Source organism: Zerene cesonia, chromosome Z (assembly GCF_012273895.1).
Source record: "Zerene cesonia ecotype Mississippi chromosome Z, Zerene_cesonia_1.1, whole genome shotgun sequence".
Lineage (NCBI taxonomy): Eukaryota > Metazoa > Arthropoda > Insecta > Lepidoptera > Pieridae > Zerene > Zerene cesonia.
The window spans coordinates 6,594,920-6,619,967 of NC_052122.1; the positions used below are offsets into that span (position 1 = coordinate 6,594,920).

General features: G+C 35.7%; 2 protein-coding genes across 3 annotated transcripts in view; one reads left to right on the plus strand and one right to left on the minus strand.

Annotated features, from left to right (window-relative positions):
• The first annotated feature begins 1,325 nt into the window (after nucleotides 1–1,325).
• LOC119835618 (deformed epidermal autoregulatory factor 1) lies at nucleotides 1,326–6,501 on the plus strand. Of its 2 annotated transcripts, none has more exons than XM_038360552.1 (5): nucleotides 1,326–2,239; nucleotides 2,392–2,457; nucleotides 2,541–2,735; nucleotides 4,745–4,977; nucleotides 5,314–6,501. In XM_038360552.1, the coding sequence occupies exons 1-5, from the start codon at nucleotides 1,552–1,554 to the stop codon at nucleotides 5,500–5,502; spliced, it is 1,371 nt and encodes a 456-aa protein (XP_038216480.1). In that variant the 5' UTR covers nucleotides 1,326–1,551; the 3' UTR covers nucleotides 5,503–6,501. The 2 variants fall into 2 exon arrangements, with proteins under 2 accessions (XP_038216480.1, XP_038216479.1); XM_038360551.1 differs by having other exon boundaries at nucleotides 1,328–2,248.
• Nucleotides 6,502–9,074: 2,573 nt separating this feature from the next.
• The window catches only part of LOC119835430 (laminin subunit alpha), a 30,305-nt gene continuing 14,331 nt past the window's right edge, over nucleotides 9,075–25,048 (minus strand). Inside the window, exons 24-62 of the mRNA XM_038360225.1 lie at nucleotides 24,367–24,526; nucleotides 23,921–24,154; nucleotides 23,598–23,760; nucleotides 23,180–23,342; nucleotides 22,849–22,971; nucleotides 22,580–22,757; nucleotides 22,156–22,459; nucleotides 21,751–21,979; nucleotides 21,510–21,637; nucleotides 21,180–21,304; nucleotides 20,705–20,878; nucleotides 20,104–20,305; nucleotides 19,573–19,652; nucleotides 19,121–19,229; nucleotides 18,671–18,785; nucleotides 18,424–18,585; nucleotides 18,020–18,239; nucleotides 17,420–17,529; nucleotides 17,215–17,336; nucleotides 16,857–17,130; nucleotides 16,514–16,675; nucleotides 16,211–16,398; nucleotides 15,648–15,844; nucleotides 15,416–15,549; nucleotides 15,064–15,261; nucleotides 14,726–14,874; nucleotides 14,362–14,640; nucleotides 13,957–14,170; nucleotides 13,469–13,792; nucleotides 13,115–13,298; nucleotides 12,721–12,859; nucleotides 12,096–12,328; nucleotides 11,799–11,903; nucleotides 11,515–11,706; nucleotides 11,182–11,354; nucleotides 10,618–10,857; nucleotides 10,303–10,464; nucleotides 9,920–10,151; nucleotides 9,075–9,784 (exon numbers count right to left, since the gene is read on the minus strand). Coding sequence (XP_038216153.1) covers nucleotides 9,522–9,784; nucleotides 9,920–10,151; nucleotides 10,303–10,464; nucleotides 10,618–10,857; nucleotides 11,182–11,354; nucleotides 11,515–11,706; nucleotides 11,799–11,903; nucleotides 12,096–12,328; nucleotides 12,721–12,859; nucleotides 13,115–13,298; nucleotides 13,469–13,792; nucleotides 13,957–14,170; nucleotides 14,362–14,640; nucleotides 14,726–14,874; nucleotides 15,064–15,261; nucleotides 15,416–15,549; nucleotides 15,648–15,844; nucleotides 16,211–16,398; nucleotides 16,514–16,675; nucleotides 16,857–17,130; nucleotides 17,215–17,336; nucleotides 17,420–17,529; nucleotides 18,020–18,239; nucleotides 18,424–18,585; nucleotides 18,671–18,785; nucleotides 19,121–19,229; nucleotides 19,573–19,652; nucleotides 20,104–20,305; nucleotides 20,705–20,878; nucleotides 21,180–21,304; nucleotides 21,510–21,637; nucleotides 21,751–21,979; nucleotides 22,156–22,459; nucleotides 22,580–22,757; nucleotides 22,849–22,971; nucleotides 23,180–23,342; nucleotides 23,598–23,760; nucleotides 23,921–24,154; nucleotides 24,367–24,526 — 7,143 coding nt within the window. The 3' untranslated portion in view covers nucleotides 9,075–9,521. The remainder of the gene's footprint in view (nucleotides 9,785–9,919; nucleotides 10,152–10,302; nucleotides 10,465–10,617; nucleotides 10,858–11,181; nucleotides 11,355–11,514; nucleotides 11,707–11,798; nucleotides 11,904–12,095; nucleotides 12,329–12,720; nucleotides 12,860–13,114; nucleotides 13,299–13,468; nucleotides 13,793–13,956; nucleotides 14,171–14,361; nucleotides 14,641–14,725; nucleotides 14,875–15,063; nucleotides 15,262–15,415; nucleotides 15,550–15,647; nucleotides 15,845–16,210; nucleotides 16,399–16,513; nucleotides 16,676–16,856; nucleotides 17,131–17,214; nucleotides 17,337–17,419; nucleotides 17,530–18,019; nucleotides 18,240–18,423; nucleotides 18,586–18,670; nucleotides 18,786–19,120; nucleotides 19,230–19,572; nucleotides 19,653–20,103; nucleotides 20,306–20,704; nucleotides 20,879–21,179; nucleotides 21,305–21,509; nucleotides 21,638–21,750; nucleotides 21,980–22,155; nucleotides 22,460–22,579; nucleotides 22,758–22,848; nucleotides 22,972–23,179; nucleotides 23,343–23,597; nucleotides 23,761–23,920; nucleotides 24,155–24,366; nucleotides 24,527–25,048) is intronic.

Sequence of the window (25,048 nt, forward strand, 5' to 3'; positions counted from 1 at the left end):
TATACTAGTGATTATGCTATAGTAATATTTTAAAGATGTAACATTTGTCAGAATATAGAGAGCTATCTATATTTATAGAAATTTTGCAAAACATTGATATCTAAAAGATATAAATTTTCGATTTAAAATTTTTATGATATTTACTAAATTTTCTCTTTCTACAACCTAACATTATTGTTAGTAACTATATGATAACCTTTCAACTATAACATAACATTGATGCTGTAATTGTTGTACTTTTTTGTTTTATCATCATCATTTATACGTAAATATGGAGTCTGGCGACCACACAGGTATACAGAATAAGTATTTGATGCTAAAATGATCTATTGCTATCTTTGGTTAACTCCTCCCAATCTAACTAGGACAACCCTTATTTAATTTTGAATGTCATGACATTAAACGACCTTAAATATGTATGAACGTCGAAAATGCGTTTATGCAGCTTCATGTCTATTATTTACATGTTTATTGTCACCTTCGGCTCAATCGGTATTAATGTGCGTAATATTTACTCTGGTCATAATATTCTCTATGGCTATATGGCCGGTGGCCCTATTTGGCCTGAAACTATGTAATAGGCTGATTGATAATAAAAAAATGTTGAACCGTATACAACGTAATATGTATAAATTTTTTACCCAAAAATGAACAGATACAATTAATCAAAGTAAATTTGTAAACACATAGGGCTATTTCAATATTTTTTCGCCGATATAAAAAAATAGAAAGTCATAACATTGTCAGTCATCTATGACCAAATTATCAGATTGCTTGATTTCATTTTTCAAATTAGCAGTAGTTTAAAAACACTTTTTGCGTATTCGTGAATGTTTAAAATAATTTAATGTCTGTCATAAAAAGATTATTCATATCTAGTTTCACTAAAAAAAACTAATGTAAAGTGATATAAAAACAATTTTTGGTGAGATTACAATCCAGTTACTTTAGTTTTCTTCAACTAAAATCATACATACCTATTCGGGTACTTTCCATAAACACTGATTTATAGTTTATCTCTCTTTACTTGGCTGCTATATGCGTTAACCCATGTAGTATATTATGGCAATTGGCCCCTAGCCCGCTAAACTACTCATCCTATAATCGCATGTTACCTGTTCATACAATGTATTTTTAGTTTTTTCTCGTAAAACATGCTCATTTAGTGTTATCCTAAATAAATATTTATCGTGCATCTGGTTATGAATAATGGTAAAAATATCATTGGACATCGCGATCAAATATTATCACATTTCGTTGACTTTAATTCATTATAATTTATAGCGGTAACAAGAAGCTTACTATGTATATTATACAATATAATGGTGATTTAAACTTCCCGCCACACAAGCAAGAGCCATAACTGAAGAATCTTATTTTTAATGGCGGATCGTGAGTGATGACTCAGGAAGGATATTATCTACATTGACCTTATTATTTGTGTTGGACGAGCGTTGTTATATATTATCCCATACCTTCATCGACGGGAATAAAGATTTTGTGTTTATTAATGACAGAATCTAAGAATTTAGTAGTTCGGACAACGTCGTTATGGCGGACATATCCGAAGTGAGCAAAGCCGAATCCATGTCGAGATCATCCGAGCACGACAACGATCGTTCAAATAGTGAAACCGTGTCAGTGGCGACTACAAGTGGAATTAAATCAGCACGGATTTGCAGTGATTCAAATGGATTTATTACGGTTCCCGTATCGTTGCCAGTCGGTACCCTCGTGGCAGGTGCTACCTTCAATGTTATTACATCAGATCAACTACCGCAATTCAAACCAATGCTGTGTGTAGATAATGGATTTATCTCGAGTACTAGTACCCTTGCAGACGATATTAAGGCTACACATATAGTTATACAGAATCCACCTTCGCCTCCACTCGAGGACCTAAAAGATCAAGAACCCAGCTCAAGGTCATCCCCTTCCAGTAGTCGGTCATGGACAGAAACCGCCAACATGCCTATATTACCGATAAGATGTAAAAACACCTCAGCGGAATTGCATAAAAATAAATTAGGTTCTGGTGGACGCGGAAAATGCATAAAGCATGGCTCGTCGTGGTATACGCCAAGTGAATTTGAAGCATTCTGTGGACGTGCTTCGAGTAAAGACTGGAAGAGATCCATTCGATTTGGAGGAAGAAGTATTCAAGCATTAATTGAGGAAGGCATATTAAAACCTCATGCTACAAGCTGTACTTGCAGTGCATGCTGTGATGACCCGTCAGGTGATCCTTGTTAGTTCTACATTTATACATTTATTAGTATTGCTTAAAAATTAATGTTGCTTCACAATCAATTTAAAATAATTTTATCACTTCAGTTTGTTTGTGTTACCCCAACATTTAAGTAAATAAATAGTCATTTTTATTAATTGTAGCAACTGGTCCAGTCAGATTATTTGTTCCATATAAAAGGAAGAAGAGGTCAAACACTGATGGAGAAGGTAATATATTTGATAAAATTTGTCACCAGTTTCTGTCAGTTTTAAATTTCAATGAAATTTTAACATGTTTTCTAAATATGTAGACAGTGTAGCTGAACCAAAGAATGTTAAAGTAAAACATGAAGATGTAATGAGTGAGCCAGAAGTGGATAATATTCACCGAACCAACAATAACAGTAATTCTAAAGAAGCATGGCAAGCAATAACCGAGGGACTAGACAACACTACTAATTATCACTTGCTAGCAACTGCTGGACCCCCTCAAGATAGTAATGCATGTAAGATAAATATTATGTTTTATAATTGAAGAAATAACAGTTACATTTAAAAAAAATTTTCAAACCAAGTTAGACCATAAGCCAATTCTATCAAAAAATTTAAACGGGACATTAAATGTGTTAATGAATATTGAAATTAAACATGTACTCAAATTTGCTTTTCTGTTCCTTTAGCTGCAATAACTGAACCAATTCTAAAGGAATTAGGTAGGTGAATCCCTATTAACATTATAAATGAGAAACTGTTTGTTTCTCTGTCTCGTGCCTTCATCAGTCTTCATGCCTTAACCACTAAATTGATTTAGATGTGGTTTGGTACAGAGATAGTTTGAGACCCAATAGTCTAGCATGGTTTTTATCTAGATATCCCACTGGAACAGGGGTGCCATGGCTTCAACACAACTGTGGTTGAAGCCATGGCAGAATGGTAGTATTATATAAGTATGACAAACTACATCATAGTTATTATGATATTTAAAAATAAATGTATAATCTCATCACTAAGTAGGAACTGAAAGCACAAGCACTTCTTCTTGACACACTCAAGTGTGAAAACAAAATACGGAGAGTAGGTATATTGTTTTTGACATTGAGGCAACGATAAATATATTGTTTTATATAAAAATGGTGCAATATGTGTTGCCATGTTGTAAAAATGGTGGGATAAGCTAAGCAAAAGCTGAAAAGGTTTCAGACCCTTAAAATTTGCAAGAGATGCGTGGCGGCTGCAATCAATGGCCATTTTCTTCTAATTCTATTATAGTTTAGTACTCAAGCATTATGGGATATGATATTTTTTTATCTTAATTTGAAAAGTGTTTTTTCATCATCTTAATAAATAATAATACATAATGAAATAAATTATGTTTTTAACCCATCAACAAGACAAGATATTTTTTTCTTAACCTCCTTGCAGTAATGTTTTGGTAAATATGATATTGTCACTTTTTCACATGAAAACAGTTTATTGTATCTGTATGAAATTTGGTATAGAGATTAGAGTTCAGATTAGTACATAGGCTACTTATTACCTGGAACCACGTGAGTGACACCGCGGATAATAGGTAGTTAAAAATATAGGTACTTCAGTGTATAGCATATTACAGCACCAAACATTGGTAATCTCTTATGACAAAAAAGGTACTTTTCCTGTCAACATTTTCCAAAATGTTGTTCACTATTTGAGTTTTTTCTATAATTCTTCAATTTTATCCATCGACTAATCTATGGCTACAACTAATTTATATGCACAGTATATAAAAAACATGGTACCATATAATATTTTAGAGTAATAGTAATATATTAAAAAAAATGTATAAGCGAAATAACATTCACTATAAAAATCAATTAGTTTGCCAATCACTTAACAATGACTGCTGTAAATTGTCGAAGAGAATACCAGAAGAAAAACAATAAAAGAACTTAAAACATACCTATTTTATGAAATCTTAAAATAAAATACAGTTTGTTTTTCACATAATCTAAATTCATGCCCTCGAGAATAATATACCAAGAAAATTCACCTTTTGACTGTTTATTAATATCCTGTATTTTATTCTAAAGAAGATATTTCACCTTCATTTTATTTATGTAAATCATGTCATTCTATATTAGTTGTGCAGGATTAGTATTTAGCACACTGGATATGTTCTGCAGTTTGCAGTTACAAACTAAACATTACCCGCATTATGTATGAATATTATTGTCAGTCGCTATACGCTCTTTCAATATGCATGAAGTTGAATTTATTTTAGATATCTCTATTCTCTAAATATTATGTTCCTGCTTAGTGTGTTTGTTAAAATAAAGCATTCATATAAACAGTTACCTGGGAGATTTTTGATATTGCTGGTCCACTCCAATTTTTTCCCACTTTCTATTACAACAAAAATAATCCAAATTCACTAAAACTTAGACATAATAAATTTTCAAAATGTGTTATTGTTTATCTGGAGAAACATAAAACATCAGTCAACAGTCATAAAAATGTATTTGGTTTTTAATTCTAGATGTGCAAGAATTGGTGCCAGTAGAGAGAAAGATGGAAGAACTATCTGAGGCAGTTATGAAGATTTATTCAGAATTAAATCAATGTAAAGAGAATATTAAAGCTATAACTAGTAGATTTTTGGAGCGGTTGGAACAAGAGCGAGCTTCTGCGTTACTTACTGCCAATGTGCCAGCTCAAGTGGAAGCTGATCAAGTGTCCTTACATAATGCTGAGGATGAGGAGAATAAAGTGGTAAAAATATATTTAAATACTATCTCATAACTCTCCCATTTTGTCTTCTAAATTAATAAAATACTTATTTGATTAATAAAAACTGAGCTCAACCTGTAGCTAATTTCATGTAATCTGATTGAAAAAACATGTTTTAATATATCTACAGCAGCCACTGTGCGTATTGGAACTTATTAATTTTTACCTCATCACATTATCAGAAATCAAACAGTATGAATACTTGTAAAAGTCTAAATTATGTATTAATTATTTGTTGAGAAGAAAGCAAAAGCTTTCCTGAGGGTAGACAAATAATACAATGGTAATGGTGATGACTAATAATTATTTATCTTTCAGTGTGCAAATTGCAACCGCGACGCCTCGGCGGAATGCTCCCTTTGCCGTAGAACTCCATACTGTTCTACTTGGTGCCAGAAAAAAGACTGGGCTGCACATCAGATAGAATGCCTCCGCCACGCTCCTGCTTTGCACGCAGATGGGTCTCAGCACCAATCCATTATGCTTATAGTAGAGAGTCAACATTAGTGATATAAGTGTATTTTTATATTTATAGTTTTATATGTTATTGTTATTTACTTGGAGATTGGAGGATTCACCTACAGCTAATTCAAATTTAGAGCTACTAATATCTATTATACATACTTAACTTTCTTTGGTTTCTCTCTCTGTGCTATCTGTGGTTGATCTTTAAAATTTAAAATCAAATTAATTCACAAATATTTTATGTTATACATGTAAATATTATCCTCAACAATATTATGTTGAATTTTTTTTTTGCCACATATTTGCTTTTAAATTGAACCAATAGGTATCAAATTCAATTTTGTTATGTAGTGTCTTTTGAATTAGTGAATACATTTTCATAGATTATTAATTAATAATACCGTTCGTAAGCGCTCATCGACGTTATCATAACCTATAGACACCCAATACAATAACTTCTTCCATAAACATTTCAGTTAACACACTGAAGAGATCGCGGCGTGGGGACAATGCTCAATAGTGCTTAATAGAAGTTTTAATTTCATTTGACATAAATCAGAACTAGTGATGATTCCATGCACTAAGCGCTCATATAATTTAAAAAATTGGCAAGGAAAGAAACTAAGTCAGTATTCTTCTTTTAATGTTTTAAGTAAAAATATGTCATATAACTAGCAAAAAGTTCTGCTTTAGGAGGGTTCATGAAGATAACCGAAATCTTCCAAAATATTTTTTTTGTAAAGTCTATGCATGCAGCGAACCTGCATTGGTCGAGTTGAGAAGAAACAAATTTCATTCTAGTGAGATTTATTTTTGTAATAATATTTACGGATCAAGTTCAATTCATATAAATCGAAAATAAACAAAGTTGGGAGCGTAGTGTCTACAAGTATCCACCCTAGATACGGTGTCTATCAGGATATGACGTTGTATCTACCACAGTTTCTGCATAAATAGTTTTGTTTTATATTAAGCAATTTAAATGTAAGAAATTGTTGTATAGGTAAATGTTATACGACTTAATCAAGTTACTTTATAAATCTATTACTAGCTGTGACCCGCGGTTGAAACCGCGTAAGTCCGTATCCCGTAGGAATATCGGTATAAAAAGTGCCTGTGTTATTTCAGTTGTCCAGCTTTCTACGAAGCGAATAGTATTATTATTCACCAATAGATGTCAGGAAAAAAAAACACGAATAAAACACGAATATGACATTATTTCAGTTGTCCAGCTGTCTACGAAGCAAAATAGTATTACTATTCACCAATAGATGTCAGGGGAAAAAAAAACACGAATAAAACACGAATATGACATTTTCTAAAAAAAATTCCTAGCTAGATCGATTTATCGCCCTCGAAAACCCCTGTATACTAAATTTCATGAAAATCGTTGGAGCCGATTCCGAGATCCCAATTATATTTATATATATATATATATATATATATACAAGAATTGCTCGTTTAAAGGTATAAGATTTGATGATCATATTAATAGTTAGAATGTGATTAAGTGTGTTCAACACTTGAATGTATAGACAAGATTATTTTTAAGTTAGTTTGACATGATATTTAATTTCTAAATCAATTTGAATATTAAGTATGCATGGTCATATTAGATATATTATTGTAAAGTTTTTGTTAAGAAGCCTTTTATTATGATATTATATCTTAATCTGGGCTTCATCTAATAAATGAAAACCTTTGTTTACCCTGTAAATAGTATCATATCTTTGCATATATAAATTTAATTAATTAACAAACGCATTTTCAATTTACATATTACTTAGATTTAGTAAAGAATACATCAAAGATTACGTTTTGTGCAAAGATTTTAATTTCTAATGTATTTGGAGGTTTTGCATAAGTTGTAAAATAAAACTTGTAATTGATATACCAATAGACAATTATTTGTGTTTGTGTGGTTAGAGAATAAATAAATTTGTTTCTCATTAATTCTTTAGTTTTATATTCTTCTTCTAGTGGGAACTGAGCATGCTTCTGCACGAATTGGGCTAGCACCGGGGAAGTACCCCCACAGAAAACCGGCGTAAAATAATATCTTGCTATTGTGTTTCGTACGGTGAGTGATGGGAGGCCTGTTTCCTTTTCCTAGCCCTTCCCAGTACATTCCCTCTTTCCAGTCATCAATTCTTTCCTTATCCCTTAAAAGCGGGCAGTGCATTCTCAGAGGTCTGAGCCTTTGCGAATGTTCATGGGCGGTGGTGATCGTTTACCATCAGGCGAACCACCAGCTCAGTTGCCCGCTATGACAATTAATAATCGACATTCTAAAAAAGAAGCGGTTACTCACTATGGGGTAGTTGATAGCGCTGATAGAATATGAGAGGATGAGAATATGAGGAATAAAGAATATACACAGTTTACGTTATTTACACGCTAAGTTTGAAATATAATATACTATAATTTCGTTCTGGCACTTCGTATGCTTGGGATATCTACAAGTATCGATGGAGAAGCCTTGCGCTTCTGCACATAGATTGCCAACTTAAGAAATTATTGAAACTCACATCTTGACGCGCTCTCGAACAGTCGTAAAGGTATCATGAGCAGTGTTAAGTACTTAGTGTTGTGTCTTGTACTGTAAGTGTCAGTGTTTAGTCTTACTGTACAAGACTAACAATGTGATTAATTAGGTAACTAGCGGTACGTCAACAGACTGCTGCTAAAATGTATTACAGTTCATTAATTTTTGTAGCTGAAAGAATTGAGGCTAGGCAAATCGTTAGAAAGAAGTTTGACGGATTAAAGACAGGTGGTAAGTGATCAAGAAATGGATGAAGTCGGAATGACAAGGATTTTGTACGATGGTCTACTGATGAAAAAACATAATAAAATATATTGTAATATATTATGATATATAATAAGAATTTGCTTGTATTTAAAACCTCGACGCAAATAGTTTTAAATTTAGTGTAATTTTGCAAATATAATTTAGGCAGATAAAATAATCTTTTTGGAGGTGCGAGTGCTCTTCGTTATTCACGCTATACAAGCTATTATGGAGGGTAGAGGTAAGGAATTCTCTATCAGTATACATGAAAGTGTCCGTTAAAATGCATTAAATTACGGTGGCGCCACATTAGCACCAGGTTTACTATAAAGGAACTTAAAAAATCAATAAACGTACTAATTACAGTTCAGGAAATAAAATTACTATCTATTGCTAAACGTTTTGTCATAATAACTCTTTAAGATTATATTTACTACATTATTTTGTACTCCGCCAGTAGTTGACATTTTCAATAAATAGGTAACTACTTTAGTCGACAATAATATTAATATTTTCAACTCGGCGTATTTCAATTCGGCGTATGCAATTGCTACATTCATACCATACCCTGTAATTTAAAGTATTTTTTCCTGTAATTTAAAGACACTAGCGCCGGAAGGTGGAAGGTTTTACAACTGTTATTTATAGCTTACGGCTGGATACTTTTCAATTTTTTACCATATGATATCACTTTCTTTGCCTCTATCCTCCATACAAGCTAAGTAGAAAGTATTACAGATAACACAATAGTATACGTCAGCTCAAGCATTAAGTTTGGGTTTTACTGAACAGGAATGGGTTTTACTGAAAACGATACCACCAACATCATGTAATTAATTTATTGAGAAGTATACAGAACTATATACTAATACAGAAGGTGACGGTCGGTAGTTAGTTACAGAAACATAGTTTAAAATAACGTATTCTTTGGTATTTAAAATGGATTGATAATTTACAAGAAATATATAATTAATGACGATTATAATTGAAGAGTTATGTTACAATTTTCACAATTGAAAGTAATTTTATATTGACATTTAAAGATTGTTATGAAGGCTGCAGTGGATTGTAAAAGATTACATAAGTAAATGAGAATAGTATCCGACACGTATTCAAAAAGAAACATCCTCTATGTTGTCGATTCGACGAAAAAGAAATTTTATAGTGTGTATTGTGTATAGATGCTGTAATTTTGTGGTACATACAAACTACGCTCATCGGATTAATGTTATAGATCATTAGACGTTACATGTGCATGTGTGTGTGCGTGTTAGTCGTTGGGGCAGACGCCGATGTGCGTGTTGCGCTTGGCGGCAGTGAGAGGGATGTGCACGGGCATGTCGTTGATGACGATGTTGCGCACGCAGCCGGTGAAACCGCGGCGCGAGCGCACGCCGCGCACTTTGGACACGAGCCGCTCGTGCCCACCCACGTATAGTGCGGACCGCGTATCTGTTGAGCCGGACTGCCCGAGCCCCGCGTCCGATAGGTGCCCGTCCACGCCCACCGACACCACGTGGCGGGACTTCACCGCTGAGGGTTTAAATTGTTCACAAGTTATTTTTACATTTTACATTTTTTTTAAATACAATATTTAAAAACATGGGCGTACCCAGATTTTAAATAGGCGTTCCAAGATTAATTCTATTAAATAAATCGACTACTAACCATTGATTCTATGCCAGTTGCCATCACACAACGAGAACTTGTCGCCCAACTTGTAGCTAGCGTGGAACGGTCCCTTGCCGTTCTCAACGTTAGCCACGACTTCGTTCTCCAATAGTTCTATGATCATAAAGTCCCTCTTGCCGTGCACGCTGAGCAGCAGCCCGGTGGAGTTGCGTGGCTTTACCTCCATTGATATCGAGATTTCATAGCCGACCTTGAAGTTCTCCATTAACTGGAAATACGTAGTTTATATTTAAGTGCTTTATAAAAATGTTAAACCTTAGGATTGATGGATGATATCCGTTAGCTACAAACTTATTGTATAAAATATTTATTTCACATTTCTTCTAAGCAATATTAGTTTATATGGATTATATTATTACCTTCAAATAGTTGCTGTGGGCATTATTGGATGGTCCGAAATAGACGCCATCCTCAACGTTATCAGTGCAGCGGAGGGAGTTGACTCGCACTCGGATGTCGGTCACGTACTGACCGTTCATCATGAGTCCTTTCAGACAACCCTTGAACGGCTGGTAGAAGTCCTACAACAGGATTACAGGATTAATAAATATGTTGATAGAATATTGCTTAATAGTTAATACAAATAATTTATTACTTTAATTTTTAAAACTACATGGAAGTCCGTTGGTATGGCATGAAGAGGTGAGCATTATATATCACTTTGTCCAACTAACCTCCAAGTTCCGCTCAATGTCAGAAGTGAGGTTGGCGAGGCCGCCATAGTAGTAGGGCGGGGTGAGAAGTGCGGGCGCGGCGCAGGCGACGCTCGTCTCGCCCACGTGGTCTGCATCCACAGTTAGCTTGCCGTGCCCGCCGGCGCGCACGAGCGTCACCGTGTGCCACTCAGTGCCATTGTACTGGCGGCTGGACGACACGTATGCTGTCTCACCACCACAGTTGAATGCAAAGTGCAGCTGTAATAGTTTGTTTAGCTTATAACATGCGCTTTTATGAAATTGTGTGTGAATATTGTGGTCGGATTTGTTCATATTTAATAAATTAGGATTACTTATAACATATTTAATAGGTAGTGATTATCATTATTTGAAATTCTAAACAGCTTCAATGAGTGGATTTGTAGCTTTTGTGACGTAGTAAATAACTTGTTAAACATAATTAAAAATATTCAAATGCTTCCCGGTGCGAGCTGACTCAATTCTTGCCGAAGCGTGCTCGACTCTGAGAAAAATTGAAAAGTCGTTATGTCATCCCCCTTTTCCATTGCACCTCAACATTACCTTAGCATCCCGCATATATAGGGCGAGGAATTGATTTGGTGCGCGGTCGGCGTGCGCGTAGAAGATGAGCCCACCGTGGCGGTCGAACGTGCGGAACGTGATGGTGAGATCGAAGCCTTCCAGCTGCCGGCCCGGCAGCTTGCCGTACTCTATGCGACTGTCGTTGCGGGTACCTTAACAGTGGAAACGTTTCATTGTTAGTAAAGGAGTAAAGAAAATAGAGTAGTGAAAGTGAAAATTCATTTAGCTGCGTTGAGTCAGCGAATAAATTTTATTTGTGTAAACTAAGGCACTTAAGGACAATATGCAACGGTATTACAAAGATATACATACCGAATCTATACCCCTCCTGCGGGTCACCAATATGATACTGTGTATCATAAGCCAAAGCACAACCAGTTTCTGGTTTAGGTTGTGGCCTTCTGGTGGTGGGTGGTGCACTAGTGATTGGTGCTCGTGTTGTGGTGGGCGGTGGTGAGGGTGTTGTTGTTGATGTTGTGGTCTCTTCGGGTTCGGGTGCAGGACCTTAGTTAAAGAAAATTTTTATTATAATACATATAATTGTAATATAGATTTGTTATTTGTCTTATTCTTGCAAAAAAGTAAACAATAAATACCCTTATCTGTTACGCTTCCGGTCTCATCTGGTACACTCTGCACAGCAGTAAGCGTAGGTGTTGGCAACACGTCCTCTCTGTGTGGCGTTGGCCATGCTGATTGGTCTGAATATTTAAGAATTATTAGTCTTTTAAAAAAAATATTTTATTAATATACATTTCCTTTACCCTACTAATTATAATTTTTGGTTTTTGTTTCTTGTTTAACCATACACACAGAATATATTATTGAAAACGTATTTTCTATCTGTATTTTAATATTATGAAACAGATCCAAGAGTAAAGCATGTGGTTTACCTGGCGGTACGCCGCCCGTGGTTGTGGTGGTGCCGCAGCGACCAAAAGTGACGCTATGGTTGGTGAAAGGCTCGAGCAGGTTGAGCACGCGGCCGTTGAGCGTGGCATCCGCGATGCAGCCCCGGAACGACTGCTTGGACCCCACCTTGCCGCCTACCACGTAGCCCGGCTGCACGCCGCCCATGAACAGCACGCCGTCCAGAATGTGCAGTGGCGCTGGAGCTGTGTCCGTGCTGCAATATTTATAAAGATAAGAGGACTGTATTCCCATATGTATTTTCACTCCTAATGTGTATTGTGTGTTATTTTGTTATTTTATATGTATCTCTTTATGATGTGATATTTTTGTAATGTTGTCAATAGATGCTTTTGTTGTTATTAATTAAATGTTCCAGATCTCGAGTTTTATAAGTCGGCAGATATTGCTCATCAAATTCATCAACTTTTCGTAAGACATTATTTCTATTAGATATTATATATAGACAAAAAACGTTCTATCAACATAGCACCTAATTTTTTATTTTGAAATTGAATTTTTTACTCTAGAAATGTTTGATAAAGTTTGGCTATTATTGATTATAAACTGTATAAACGAAAAGAGACAGAAAGTATCTAATAAAGTTACCTGAAATAGTCGAAATCGTCCACTACCAGCCGCAACGCCTTGTTGCTGTGCGTAACGGTGACGACGTGCCACTGCGAGTCGTTATACGTGCTGATACCAGTGTCGAGGCGCTCGCGTTGACTCATTAGTACTAGACTTCCTGTAGTTATAATGTAGTTATAAGTAGTTGACCAACGGTAGTATTTTGAAAGTGCGGATGTTGATATTTAAACATTACATCTTTTTATATATTACATTACCATTTAACCGTCGTGTTTACTTGCACCTTTTATAACCCAAGAACGACTAATTTTTTTTTTCATTTTAGGATACTATTTCACTGGTATACCTTTAAGAAGCCAAACGTAATCTAAATATTTGTAAAGGTTTTACTAAATATTTGAAAAGGGTTTACCTTTGATTAGTGACAAGGATATGCTATCAGGCATTGTATTAGTCTGCGTTCGACTCAAGTAGAGGAAGAGAAGACCGTCGGGACTCGATGTCTTGAACTTGAGTGTGAGCTGCAAGTTCTCGGTGGTGATGTCAACGAAGCGGAGGAAACTGTCCTCGTCGGATAGTGACACCAATGACGCGAACTGGACATACATAGGAAAAGTTAAATCTCTAGTAAAATTGCAGTTTATTACGATTTAGATGTAATATAATAAAAAATTATTATTGGTTCAGTAATTCCAAAATATAGCGGTTGATAATTTAACGTATTTTAAGATTTCAGTAAAATTATAATAACGATATAAATATTAACCTGACATCCATATGCAATACCGACGGACTCCACGTTGTCACTTAAATCAATGTTAATTCCATCAATACTGATTTGTCTGATGCAACCGTCGAAGCCTTTGTCCGTTACTTGTATTATTCCCTTATTATTTCCACCAAAGTTCATTGTATCCAGCGCTGGAATTTCTTTAACTTCTGATGTTGACGCCATCTTTAGGATCTCGTTATCAACTTTTAGGGAACATGAGCTGAAGTATCTCGCAGCGTCCAGTCTGTGCCATTTACCGTCGTTGTACGTCTTTGTGGTTCCGAGTATTACCATGTCGTCAGTATTTCCGAGTGATACCTTTAACCATTAAGTTGAATTTTAGTTACATCTATGCAGAGATAAAAATATGACCAATCAATTAATTTGTGAATTACACAGTTATTTAAAATTTATTTGAGTCATTTGTACATAATATTGAGTTCTAATTAAGCTATATTTTAATTCCAGGAAAGGTTCCATACTTGCAAGTAAACCCGTCCGTCTTGCATCTGTAGCGAGAAGAAGTGCTTGTTTTCTCCAACGAGGTAGATAAGTCCGTCCGGAGCATAAGTTCTGAAGAACAAGAACACCTGGTTCTTCTGCGGACCAAGGTAGCCGCGGCCCGGCATTGTCACATGCGACTTGCCGTTGAAGCGATACTCTTGTGGTCCGGACTGGGATGTTATTAACTTGTCCCTGAAATCAGTGTTAACTTCAGTTTTCTTTTTATATATACATATAATATTAATAACTTCAACTCATCTAATAATTTTTACTTAATTTATTGAAAGAAGAGAAATGTTGTTTAGAGAAATGTGTTTTTTTTTTGTTTATAAAATGAGTTCTTTTACTCACTTATATAAAAGAGATTTAATATTATAATGTACCTTTGTCTAGCGCCCTTAAGGTTGGCGGCAGTGCGGAAGTTCCACAAACCAACGGGTGTATCTCCAATCATGAGTTCCTCGATTTGTCCTTCGAATGCTGGGAAACTAACTCCTTGCAATTTTGCATCTGAGGGAACTCCTCCCACATATAGTTTGGACTTCTGACGGTCGAGGTTGAATATTGTGTGTTGTCCGGGAAGTACGGCTTCCTTCACGTGAACGCTATCTGAACCATTATCTAAGCTCTCCCGAATCGACAGTTTCACATTACGGCCAACTCTGAATTTAATAACAAAATCAAATATGTTACAAAATTCTATTCTGAATAAAGAAACTTCATAACTTAAGAAAAAAATGAACTTACCTATCCACAATTACTTGGTACCATCTATTGTCTGCAACAAATTTGTCGCTACCAATTCTAGCAGGTTCTCTGCCAGATTCTGCACTGTCTCCGATGTCCATAACAAGATAAGGATATCCATTTTGAACTCCGACAACCATGAAGTCATCCTGAGTACATATTATATTATATTTGTGGTAGTTTATCATTAAGTTTATAAAATAATATTATTGAAAAGACTAAAATATCTTTTATTAGTTACATTAATATCTCTATATTAAAGGGTATTAATATTGTAAAAGTTACTGCAATAATGTAAGAATACATATTTTTTTAAATATATCATATCTTATACTCACAGATTTAGTACGTCTCAACATAGTGTCCTTCGGGTTGCCGAGGTAAAGTATGAAGCCGTTCTTTTCCTTGGTGCGGAAGTACGCAGACACGTGAGTGGAAGTGGACATCTCGTCTACGGTGTCAGGGAGCCGCGGCTGCAGCGTGGACCAGCGATCGAATGTCACTCCCACAGGGATGCGGTTTGCGACTGTGCGAGCCTAGATCATAAGTTTAAATGTTTAAAAAGAAAAGTAAAATGATTGAAGTATTTATATAATTATCTTATTGGGAGAATATTTTAAATAAGATGCTCATGTTATGTCATTTTAGTAGATTTATAAAAATAAAAATCGCCAATCGCCTGACGCTGACCTGTTCAATAAGTTCTCGAAGCTTTTGTAACTTTTCATCAGCCTCTTTGCGTCGATCTTCCAAACTTTCTTGTTGCATTTTAACAGTGCGGTATGTTGACTCAATATTAGGATTCATTGTTCCTATGTCGTTTACTGAAGAGAAAATTAATTTAGTATTATTATTATACATTTACTATTATTATATATATTTTTTGTAATGTGTGATACGCAAAAGCATGATAACAGCTTACCCAGATTTTGTCCGTTCAACAACATCTTTTGCGCATCGTCAGCTAATTTAGGTAAGGTCTGCGCCCATTCCTTGCTGGCTGCGAGGTCGTTGCCTAGAGCCGACATTATGTTTACCGTCGATCCTACAGTCACTGACACTCTGTCTGCTTTGTCTGCTTCTTCTTCTAAGGACGTGTGCGGCGCTTTGGGTAGGGCCCTAAGTTTATTACATAAGTAATTAAGTTTATGAATTGAATAATGTTGAGAAATTTATGAAGCATTTCAATGCTATAAAATTAAAAATTATACTTAAATAATGTTGTTGTATATTTACAATGGAGGTAGTCTAATACCCATAGACATCGTTTTAGACTATCTCCATTGCATATGCATATTTATAAGTAATGCGTTTTAAGTTTTTTTTAAAACATAACTTCTAGTGATATGTATTAGCAACGTTAAAACCTTCGATTTGAGAGACTCTTTGTTGAAAAAATATATTGAAAAATTTGTAGATACTTTTAATACAATACAGTACCAATATTCTTCACAACTCTAAATTAAATAATAATACTATGCTTACAGTTGTATCGCATGGTCTTCATCGTCAGCGTAGCTCAGTGTTGCAGTAGCATTCTTCAGTTTCATCTCAGCCAGTGTCAGGTTTGGTCTCAAAATTTGTTCAACCATTAGAAGAGCTTCTGATGCGCTCTTTGACAAAGTCAGAGAACGATCGCGCGCTGGCACCACTCGGTCATTCAAGTTAGTGTTCTGAGAGAAAATAGAATTTTAGGAAATGTAGCTTGGAAGTGAAAAGATTAGAACCAAATTATATAAACAGAAAAACAAGTATAGTATTCGTAGTATATGTGTCATATTTACTCACAATATTATTAACGGTGTCCATAGCTTCCCCTGCTTCATCTGCAGCTTTCTTAGCATCACTTATCTCTTGAACAATAGAAGAGTAAGCAGAAGCGGCGCTGTATGCATGTTGCGTGCGAGTGTTGTTATTTTCTCTCTCGGCTAAAGCGCGAAGGTTGTCCGCCTGAAATGCATGTATTCAGTTTAGTCCTGTTCCTTTTAGTATCAGATTCAGGGCCATTTCGTTTAAAAGATGATAAAAAAATTGGGCGTTTTTCTTGTGTTAAATAAGAACGATTTAATAACCAAAACAACTAAAGGATTCATCAAAAATAAAGCTAAGAGCAAGAATTGCATAAACTCACCCTTTTCCTTAAATCACTCGCATGACTTAAGGCTACATCAGTTAAATTCGTGAGTTCAGGCAAATCATCACCGATTGATTCTAAATTATCTTCCATTATCTCGTTGGTGTTGTTCAAATCTTCTAAAACTGCTGTCAAGTTAAGAACAATTCCATTCGCAATTGTATTGTAATAAGTTGCATTGTTGATATCAATAGCGGCGTCTATGAGGTCCTTCATTGCAGCACTATTCAATTTGGTGACTGACATTACTTTATTGCCAAATTTGGAAAGCCTGAAATAAATTTAATGTAGTAATTAAATAATATTATTATTAGATTTATGTTGTAATGTATCATATTAATATGTAATGTGTTACTTGTTTTTCTCATTCAATTTTTCTGCTTCCGATGCCGTGTGTTGTGCCAAATCTGTGTATTCCAACATTTCATCCAATTTTTCCTTCAACTCATTCGTTGCGTTGACTAGTTTTGCAAATTCCTGTATGAAAGATTATTATTGTTTATGAATACCGAGTAATATGTAGTAGAGTAGCAAATAGTGTTTTAAATTTATTTTATTACCTTAGCTTGATCATTCACTGGTTCAACGAATACGTTCATTCTTTCAATTTGATCAGTAGCATTGGAGAAAGCACTTATCGCTTGTTCTTCTTTCGGTTTTAGATCTTTGTCTGCAGGAAAAATATGTAGTTAGAATTCTACTAATGTAATCATGATAGTGAAAAAATATAATTGGTGAAGGAAAAAGATTAAGTTTAGGTATCCACCGTAGAAAAAATGCCAGTACAGAAAATAAGTACGATATAGTTAATTGAAGGAAATAATATATAATTTTGCATATTGTTTCAACATTTTGTTGCACAGAATCTAAAGTTGCCCCGGAAAGTTTTGTAATAGCTGAATCTAACGTTGAGGCCGATGGAGCAAGCATGGGCTGCAATTTTTAATGCTACATTAACTTAAGACAATACAATACATTAAGTCTCATGTACTTCAAGGATAGGAACATTTTAATAACTTAATGGAAACTTCTCTAATTTTTGGTTAACTTCACGTGATGCTTTGAACTAATAACCATAAATTAAGACTCATTTGGATTTAAACCAACTTTATTTATTGTTTCTTTTTTTGTGTCTGGTTAAGAATTTTGTTTGTTCTTACCCGCAATGTCGCCTTTAATTTGGCGTGCTTCAGTAAGCGCACTATCTACTTTGGGTTGCTGACTCAACTCGAGGCCAGTAGCAAGCTCCGCTACATGCGCCACCAACTCCTTGGCCTTATCGCTATGTTGCCGAACTTCAGATATCACATTATCAGCATCCGACGCGAGGTCAGCAGCTCTAGTTATTTGTTTGTCACTGTCCGTTGCCGCGAATTCCGCCTGGAAGTTAAATTTCATTAGCTTTTCATACATTACTGAAATACTCCAAAAGCCGAATTAGAAATGTTTTTTAAAATATTGAAAGGAAATATTATTTTTATTGAAAGAAATTAAGATATATTCACAACCATAAAGTAGTTTATAGAAAAGGTGTAATTTTGTAAATATTCAATAAAATACTTACGGAACGTAAGAGGTTTTTGGCACTAGTCTCTAACGCTTTAACTCTCGATGTAACTTCGGCCACATCAACATTTTTCAATTCAGCTAGCCTTGGTCTTAATTGCTCCGTTTGATTCGAAATATAATTAAGGCGTTGCGTTGTAAAGAATGAATCTGCTTTGTCCTGTGATGGAATTTCAATGTTATTAAACATTACATATTATTGTATTTATAAGATCAAAGATATGTAGTTGTTCAGATGAATTTACCTTAAATTCGAGAGTTTCATTGGCCAATAAATCTCGCATGTCTTCTACAGAAGTCAAGAGTGCATCCGTACAAGAGTCACATTCCAAACATCCTTCTTGAGGTATGAGCACCCATCTGAATACATAATAATGTTTTACATTCACTCTCAGAAAGGCTGGGAGATACAGAAGCAGATCAAAATAAAAAATTAAACCAGCACTAAGTAAGATGAAAGATCACTTAAGAGTGATCTTTTCCAATATATATTAGTATATATTAGTAAATATTAATAATATATTAATAACATAGTATAAATTAATGTTTATGCATCAGGGGCGAGTTCCGATGTATAAATGAAATCTACATATCATATAACCAAGTCGACCTCCGCTGTTTTTATGTATGGTTAGATTTAAAGCCACGCAACAGATTTGTAAAATGATAATATTTGAACATTTTTTTTAACTAACCTTTCTGGGCAGCGGTCGCACTTCTCACCGACGACGCCGGGCAGACACTCACACTGGCCGGTGGCGCTGCACATGAAGCCCACCGAGTAACCCGTGTTGCAGTTGCAATCTGATGAATTTTTTTTATTTAAACTAAATTCTCGATAGAATTTTTAAGAGTAATTTTTAAAACATAGCAACGACAAAAACCGTCTCGGTTAGTTCAAATTTCAATTGTATTAGGTTCGACACCACGAATATGAGCAATGACGTCATAATTACATACTCACACTATTATATATAAAACTAAGTAAAACGAACATCTTTTCTTAGGACGAAAAGCACATCATACCATTTAGAGTATCTTCTTCGACAGAAAAAAAAGTATAGGAAATTGAGTAAAAAAAGTCACATGATATTGTTATCTTCTATATGATTCTTATTTGACACAGAATGAATAAAGCTATACTTACGAACGCATCCATCCTTGGTGTAATTCCAATAACCAGCCGCACATTGATCGCAATGCTTTCCTGTTACTCCTTTAGCGCATCTAAAATAAATAAAACATAAATTAATGATATGATAGTTTACCACGTTTGAGACCTGATTTTGTAGGATTTTTATTATATATAATAAAATAATTTAGCTACTGCTTTACTGTAAGTTGCATTGCACTACATCATTTTGATTCTTTTTTATGGTTTATCTATGGTATTATATATATATATATATCCCGTGTGCTAAACTGAGCATAGGACTCGACTCTATTGTAACGTCCTACTAATATTATAAATACGAATGTTTGTAAGGATGTGTGTGTGTGTTTGTTGCTCTTTCACGCAAAATCTACTGAACCGATTGCAATTTGGTACGTAGACAGCTGAACAACTGGAAAAACATAGAGGCAACTTTTTATCCAGATATTCCTACGGGAAACGGAATTAGCGCGTGAAACCGCGGGGTGCAGCTAGTTACCTATAATGTGTAAAACATCGACTCACTTGCACTGTCCCGTGGTCTCGTCGCACTGCGAGGCGGTGCTGGCGAGTGCGCAAGCGCAGGGCTCGCAGCCGCGGCCGGTGGCGAGGCCCCAGTGGTCGGGCGCGCAGTGGTCGCAACGTTCGCCCTGCACGCCGCGCCGGCACACACACGTGCCCGTTGTCGGGTCGCAGCGCTCCATGCCGAACTCGTCGCAAACGCACGCTGTGAGTGTTGTTGTGTTGTGTTTGCATTCAAATAATCTTTGTTTAATAGGTTTTAAGAACTCCTTCATAGACAAAGAGTGATAATCCACTACTATGTTCCTATATTCTTAGGCAGATTCTTATGCACATAGATATAAATATTACAAAGTTATAAATTACTATTTAGTAGCTGTTATTTGAAATTTTCGATTCAGAGTGTTTCTAAAGCTTCCTTCCCCCAATGGAAATTCAGTTGCGAGATAATTTCTGAAATTTGTGAATATCACTTCAGAGAGTTTGAAAATATACAGGTTTGATAATAGTATAGCATTTACATATTTTAAAACAGTCACTCTGTAACCCCTTGTAATAACCCCTATGCAGCTTATATAATGCATAAATAGGAACCCACACTAACCAGTACAATTCTTAGAGAAGATAGCGTCACCGAAGAAGCCGGGTGCGCACAGGTTGCACGCAGCACCGGCCGTGTTATTCACGCACTTGAGACAGTCGCCTGTGATGCTGTCGCACGAGCTGGGGTCATCCGTGTTGATATTGCCGGAGCAGTTGCACGGCTTGCAGTAGTCACCTGCATGAAAAGTGAGAAACTGGTTATAAAGGATGCATGCCTACCTGTATTCTACAGAATTAATTTCGGTGAATGTGCACACGAACTCCACCATCTTGTACTACCCTCACCTTTTCTTCAATGTTCATCCAGGCGGGGAATGGGATTCTTATAAAACGATCAAAATGCTATATCAATAACTAGAGAAAATATGTGAAAGGAAATTGATTTTGAAATTACCTTAAAGAGGCCAGTATTTATTACATGATAATACATAAAATTCAAATCAAAGGATTTTGAGAAGTAAACATTTAACATTTACCAATATCCTCAGGTACGCCATAGTAACCAGCGGCACAGTATTCGCAGCGAGCACCACCATATCCAGGCTTGCATACACACGATATGAGAGATCCATTTTCACTTAAGTCACATCCAATAGCGAAGCTAAGGGAATACGTTATTTAATTAGATATATTTTTTAAATAATTTATTGGCTATTAATGACTTTATAACCTGCTAACTGTTTTATAAGTCTATGCTAGCCTTAGAATATGAGCCCTATTGTATTCAACATGCTAAATTACCAAAAAAAGTTTATTTGGATTATATTTAATACGAAAAAGTGCTAAGTAAGTATGTAGATACTCACTTATTTGAGACATATGGCATTGGGCAGGCACAAATAAGACAGTCTTGCGGAGTTCCAACTGTAGCATCACCGTGATAACCCGGGATACATTGCTCGCAGTGGTCACCCATTGTGTTGTCCGTACATTCCTTAATTTATTTGAATTGTTATAAATATATTGTAATTAACATAATAGGTAACATAATAGGTAATTCTCTTTATGAGTTTTTTTTTAAATAGAACTACTGTTTATTATACTAACCAAGCAAATACCAGTATTGACGTCACATTCCTTAGAGTGGCCATGACACTGGCATGGAACACAAAAGCCCGCGTGAGGTCCAGTACTTAGGCGGTAGTATCCTTCAGCGCATTGTTCGCATGACAGTCCTCGGTACGCTTTGGGACACTGACAGTCCTCTATGGATGCTGCTCTTCTGCTGCCCTCTCCATATTCTTCCACACCGATATCCAGTGTCACACCGATTAGTCTGTAAAATATTTGTTAATTAGCTCTATACTAAGAAATTAATAAGAATTTTGATAAATAATGTGATTAATGTAAACAAAACAAAAATCCAAAAAATGTAACTCGTATATAGGTAGTCATATAAATGTACGCTTAACTTAATTATTATAACTATTATGTCATCTATAAATTTCTTACCTAGTGGTTATAGCCTCATGCCAATACGTAGCTCTTATATATATGCTAGTGATATTGACCAACACATTCATGAACTGGTCTCTGGTAACCGCTGATCCGTCTAGGTTGGTAAACTCGTTTTCAGATATCCTGACACTGTGGAGCCAGTTTTCTAGAGAAGGTGGTTGTTCAACACTATTGTGTACAATGTAGCCGTTGGAGCCGCCGATGATGACGTCAGCAGCCGCGATAGCGTGCCCGTCCTCTCGACTCGTGTAGAAGATAGAGTATGTTAGATACCCGCCATAAGAGGTGAGACGTTTACCTAGGAAAGAGTATAAGATATTATTGTTAATGTGTGAAGTAATAATAAGAAGAAAAAGACGAACATGAAATCCTTAAGCTTTGAGAATTATGCAACAAAGAGTAACAAAGGAGTTTATACCTAGATAGTATTCAGGTGCCCCAAAATAGACGACTTTCTGCGTGCCATCCTCATTGCTAACTAGTTCTGCTCCAATTACGGAGTCGTTCAGAACTGTTGGTGCCACGCTGTTAGGGAATATGTTCAGGGTTCGGTTAGCTTCCACGTTCACGAGGTACCAGTCTGACATGCCGTTGATCTACAAATTATTCATAAAATTTCACGATGACACATTTTTTTTTCATATTGCAGAATTGCAGAATTAATACATAATTAAAAGTGTATCATACTTCTCTCCAGGACAAGTAAGAGCTGCTGCATCTGGTTGTTTTTCCAAAGCAATAACATTTAGTACAACCGTCGGGATTATCTGATTGTAGATTGAAGTATTCTTCCTTACATGTATTGCAAGCCTAGAAAAGGAAACAGCTAAATTATAATCAGTTTTAATAAATTAGCAAAATAAATATTAGCACTGTATGTGTCAATGTTAGCTTTTCCATTATTTTATTTTTATTAGTAAATCAGTTTTTGTAATTATACTTATTTTTTCTATAACCGCATATTGCTATATACTTGTATTTGTTACAATTTACATGTGTATGTGTCTCATCTGTATACCTGTCCTTTAACATATTTCTTGCAGTAGCACTGCGCTGTGTTCTGGTCGCAGACGTCGTCAGTAGTTCCTTCCAAGTCGCAAGTGCACGGGAAGCAGTCCGGGAACGCGTAGTGTCCGGGAACGCAGTGGTCACACACGCGACCGATCACGTTCTCTTTACATCTGTTGAGGATAAAGATAAGTTTTCATAAGATATGATATATAATAAGTATCTGTATCTCTAACTAGGCAGGCTTGACTGTATAGTATATACACAGGACTTATATGCTAGATCGATATTTTCATTCATAGGTCATGGTAATTTAGAATTCATCTATCATTTGCGTATCAAGTGTAACGTATCATCATATTATCTAAATCTTGGATATATCAGATAGGTTAAGATGTTTTATGTTAGTAAGAAGCCCATTAACTTACGCGCAGTTTCCACTGTCGGCCTCGCACTGCAGTTGGTTTCCAATGACACCCAAAGGATTGCAGTTACAGTCGTCACAACCGCGCTGCACATCAAAGTTGAAGGTGTAAGGTTTGCAGCGGTCACAGTTCTCGCCTTCGACATTCTTCGGGCAGATACATTGACCTAGTGACGAGATACAAGGCGTATAAGATAGGTATTATCCTTCCAGCGAAAAAATTAAAATCCTAGCTTCTTCGGTGGTAATGTTCCTTAGGATAGGATATTACTGGTACACAGTTAATAGCAGTGTAACATTATTAACTTGACGGCACTAAAGACTCACCATTGTCATCACAAATAGCTGTAGCGGGGCAATGGCACGGAAGGCAGTTGGGAAAGCCATAGTAGCCGGTGCGGCACGAGCTGCAGGTGCGGCCGATGACGTTTGGCTTGCACGGGCACTGCCCACCGAACGTCGCGCACTCCATATCCGTGGAGCCCATGATGTCGCAGAGACACGCAAGCGCGCCGCTGTTGTACTCAGACGTTATTGAGAACATCGCGTCGCGGCAGAAACCTAGTAATTCCATTGTGTGAAATTTTTATTATTCTATTAATTTTAAACATAGTCTACCAAAAGGAAATAAAAAAATAGTAATACAGAATTTGAGATGCAGGAGATTTTACCAATCCTTTCTCCGAGTTATTGCTGTTACTACGTGGGCAAATATTTTGCTTTAATAGATGGAAATGCAGTACATATGCGATATACATAGAATACATACGTACCTGTTTCGTTAGGACTAATATAATAATGATTCATTGCGCATTTTTCAATGAATTCACGAGTGTAATCGACCATGTTAGCTTCTTTAAGCGCGGAGTCAACGAAGTCTGGTTGAGCAACAACCAGAACATAGTCAAGCCAAACGCCTTTGCTTATGCCACCCTAAAGAGGTAAATTCTATGAGATAGATTTCGAAGAGGTTTTTCTTAAAATAATATACTTGTTTCACAAAAAATAAAACTGTTATAATTGGGAAGAGAAGAGTATAATTATAAAATGTTAGAAGCATTTAATGACAAACAGCCACATAGTTATAGGTAGTACAGTCGTAGTCGCCTGTCGCCTGTCGCTTATTTGCAAGAATCACGCGCAGATCGCGTGGTAATTGTAGTTATACGGATTTTCAAAAGCACTTCGAGGCTGGTTACTGTTGTTCTTTATTTGTTTGACATATTCATTCAAACAATTATAAAGCCGCGTTTGTGTAAGTGTATTGATTCTGTGTGTATAAGTTAATATTTTAGATTATACATAAGGAAGCTAGACAAGCTAGCTAGCTAGCTTGCTTATGTGTACTCTAAGGTTAAAATATTTTTGACGTAGTACTGACTTCTTCGAATCAAGTGGTGATATACATAGTTAATTTATATTTTATATTTTTTGCGAGTAGTATGCATTAAATAG